The following is a 3,608-nucleotide window of genomic DNA, read 5'->3' on the forward strand; positions in this document are numbered from 1 at the left end:
AAAAGAAGAGATATTGACGTTTAAGAGACTTTAAGTACGTTAGGACGTTAAGACTTTAAGACGTTAAGACTTTTGACTTTTAGGACGTTAGACTTTAGGAGTAAGACTTTAAGACTTTAGGAAGTTAAGGACTTTAAAGACGTTAGGGAACGTTAAAGAATTTAAGACTTTAGGACGGTGTAAGACTTTTAGGACCTTAAGACTTTTAGAACTTTAGACTTTTGTGACTTTTAAGATTTAGAGATTTGTGGCTTAAGACTTTAGGACTTGGCGACTAAGAATCTTAGGACTTCAGGAACTTTTTAGGAATTAGGTGATATTTGTGACTTTAAGAATTTAGGACTTTGTGACTATTAAGATATTAAGGAAATTGGTGACTAAGATTTATGGACTTGGTGATTTTGTGACTTTGTAAGACTTTAGGACTTTGTGACTTTAAGACTTTAGGACTGTTGGTGACTAAGATCTTAGGACTTTAGGACTTTGGTGAATTTTGTGACTTTAAGAGCTTTAGGACTTTGGTGACTAGACTTTAGGCTTGGTGATATTGTGACTTTAGACTTTGGACTTTAAAAGCGTTAGATACTTGAGTGACGTTTAGGACTGTTACATTTTAAACAACAGTAATGTAGTCTGTGGTGACTAAGTGGGGATGTCTGATGGTGGTCTGGTCAGTTAACGCGTGTGTGAGCGTCACTTCCAGAAGTGTGGGAACGGAGCCTTTCACGCGGCTGCGTCCGTCACCCACTTTGGCGGTCCACCATTTGTTCTTCTTTTCAGTCTCTGCAGGAGGTGCGACCCTGAGGTTAGTTACTGCTACACAACATTGTGTGTTGTGTGTGTGTGTGTGTTGTGTGTGTGTGTGTGTGTGTGTGGTGGTGTGTGTGTGTGTGTGTGTGTGTGGTGTGTGTGTGTGTGTGTGTGTGTGTGTGCTGTGTGTGGGTGTGTGTGTGAGTAGTCTTTGTGTATGTGTGTGTGGTGTGTGTGTGTCCTTTGTCTCCTTCAGCTCATTACAGGAGGTGGACTCTGAGGTCAGTTACATAGACACATCCATCAGCGCCATGTTGCGTAAAACCTGATGCCAGACCTGTTTGTACTTTATCGTGGTCATTATATTGCTATCATCTGTTATCATACTATCCTATCAGTACTACTTGTCCATAGACGTTAGCTAATACAGGGCTAACATCTCTGGAAGAAGACTATGCTACATACAACACATTTGAAAAGTATTCAGACCTCTTCAAGTTTCCCATATTTTGTTTACGTTACAGCCTTATTCAGAAATGGATTCAATAGTTTTTCCCCCCTCATCAATATACACACATTACCCCATAATGACAAAGCAAAAACTGGATTTTTGAAATYTTTGCTAATTTATTAAAATAATACATTTCCATAAGTAATCAGACCCTTTACTCAGTAGTTTGTGGAAGCAGCGATTACAGCCTGGAGTCTTCTTGGGTTTGACGCTACAAGCTTGGCACACCTGTATTTGGGGAGTTATTCCCATTCTTCTCTGGAGATCCTCTCAAGATCTGTCAGGTTGGATTGGGAGCATCGCTGCACAGCTATTTTTAGGTCTCTCCAGAGACGTTCGATCGGGTTCAAGTCCGGGCTCTGGCTGGGCCACTCAAGGACATTCATAGACTTGTCCCGAAGCCACTCCTGCGTTGTCTTGGCTGTGTGCTTAGGGTTGTTGTCCTGTTGTCCAATCYGGTCTCGGAGCTCTATGGACAATTTCTTCGACCTCATGGTTCGGTTTTTGCTCTGACATGCACTGTCAACTGTGGGACCTTTCCAAATCATGTCCAATCAATTGAATTGACCACAGGTGGACTCCAATCAAGTTGTAGAAACATCTCAAGGATGGTCAATGGAAACAGGATGCACCTGAGTCTCATAGCAAAGGGTCTGAATACTTATGTAGATTTCTGTTAATTCAGTTTTTATTTTTAATACATTAGCAAAAATTCTAAAAACCTGTTTTAGCTTTGTCGTTATGGGGTATTGTGTGTAGATTGATGAGGAAAATAATTAATTGAATCCATTTTAGAATAAGGCTGTAATGTAACAAAATGTGGAAAAAGTCAAGGGTTCTGAATATTTTCCGAATGCTGTATGCTGTTGTGATCCCTTCCACAGAATTCAGCATCACTTCCTTGTACTGTGTCCCCTCCACGTCTCCATCGGCTGCAGTAGCAATCTACCATGATAAACTGATACTCATACACTGGAACTGGTCTTACAAAATTACTGTTTGTTTTTCTCTTTCTCCCTAATTGTCTCTCTCTCTCTCTCTCTCTCTCTCTCTCTCTCTCTCTCTCCCCCCCCCCCCAGGTGGGTAAGATTGGTGTGTTCAGCTGTGGTCCTCCTGGTCTCACTAAGAACGTAGAGAAGGCCTGCCAACAGATGAACAAGAGAGACCAAACACATTTCATACATCACTATGAGAACTTCTAACAACAGGACTGGGGAATACCCATAATACACCACTTTCTACTGTGCCCGAATAACAATGAAGAAAGAACAGTTTATGAGTCCTTCAGACTAGATTTTACGACTTATAAATTCTTTAAAATTAAAATATAAAATACTGTCTACTGCTTTTATGTAATACTGCACATCATCTGGATTTTTTTTGTTCTCCAAAACTAAAATAAATAAAGAGAAGTAGAATAGTTTGTATAATTGTTGTATGCTGAGTAATCCCTGCAGATGACGGAGCAAAGGGAGCGGCTGCATCCCCACTTTGAAAATGGAGGTGCAAACGTATGTTTTTGCACAACCACTTTTATTTATTTTTTAAACAGGATATTATCATAATCCATTGGGTAGATTTGTCATTTTTCAATGATTAGCAATGTTATGAGCTAGTCTGTATTAAATAGATATGTCCATTTTATATATGATGTAATAATTAACAGTTTGTATTTCTGAACCTGAAGATGAATGGTTTTGACCACTTGATAATGTTGGTTGCTCCTGCTGTCACTGTTAGAAGGCACTTGTTGCACCACCGGTGTATAAAATGACAAGGCACCTGCAAAAATAAATGTTTTTATCTATTTTGTTGTGCTGTTGTTACATTTGTATCGTCGTTTCATGTCCGATGGTGTCGTTACACACACAGGCGAAGTGAAAATGATACCACGGTTGATATATCAATTGAGCAACGTGCACAACGAGCAAAATCATGGTATCATTTTCACTTCGCCTGTCAGAACCATGATGAGCACGGCCCGGGCATTGTCTTGGCTTTGGCTCTGACTCGGAGTCCATCAAACTACCAAAGGTTGCACCGCGGCAGAAAACGGTATGACTGGTAGCTCTTCAGGCTGTCAATGAGAAGCTTGCGAGTAGATACTGAGAAATAATCAGTAGCCTTAATTTTGGGAAATATTTTTCCTCCCCAAGCTATTTAAAGGCATTTAAGACCATTGTACATTTCGACATCTACNTTCAGCTGTGGTCCTCCTGGTCTCACTAAGAACGTAGAGAAGGCCTGCCAACAGATGAACAAGAGAGACCAAACACATTTCATACATCACTATGAGAACTTCTAACAACAGGACTGGGGAATACCCATAATACACCACTTTCTACTG

General features: G+C 40.3%; 1 protein-coding gene across 1 annotated transcript in view; it reads left to right on the plus strand.

Annotated features, from left to right (window-relative positions):
* The window catches only part of LOC112070024 (dual oxidase 1-like), a 52,375-nt gene extending 49,307 nt beyond the window's left edge, over window positions 1-3,068 (plus strand). Inside the window, 1 exon segment of the mRNA XM_070438809.1 lies at window positions 2,341-3,068. Coding sequence (XP_070294910.1) covers window positions 2,341-2,463 — 123 coding nt within the window. The 3' untranslated portion in view covers window positions 2,464-3,068.
* Window positions 3,069-3,608: the final 540 nt, after the last annotated feature.

The sequence above is a fragment of the Salvelinus sp. IW2-2015 genome, unplaced genomic scaffold (genome assembly GCF_002910315.2).
Source record: "Salvelinus sp. IW2-2015 unplaced genomic scaffold, ASM291031v2 Un_scaffold1203, whole genome shotgun sequence".
In the NCBI taxonomy this organism is placed as follows: Eukaryota; Metazoa; Chordata; class Actinopteri; order Salmoniformes; family Salmonidae; genus Salvelinus; species Salvelinus sp. IW2-2015.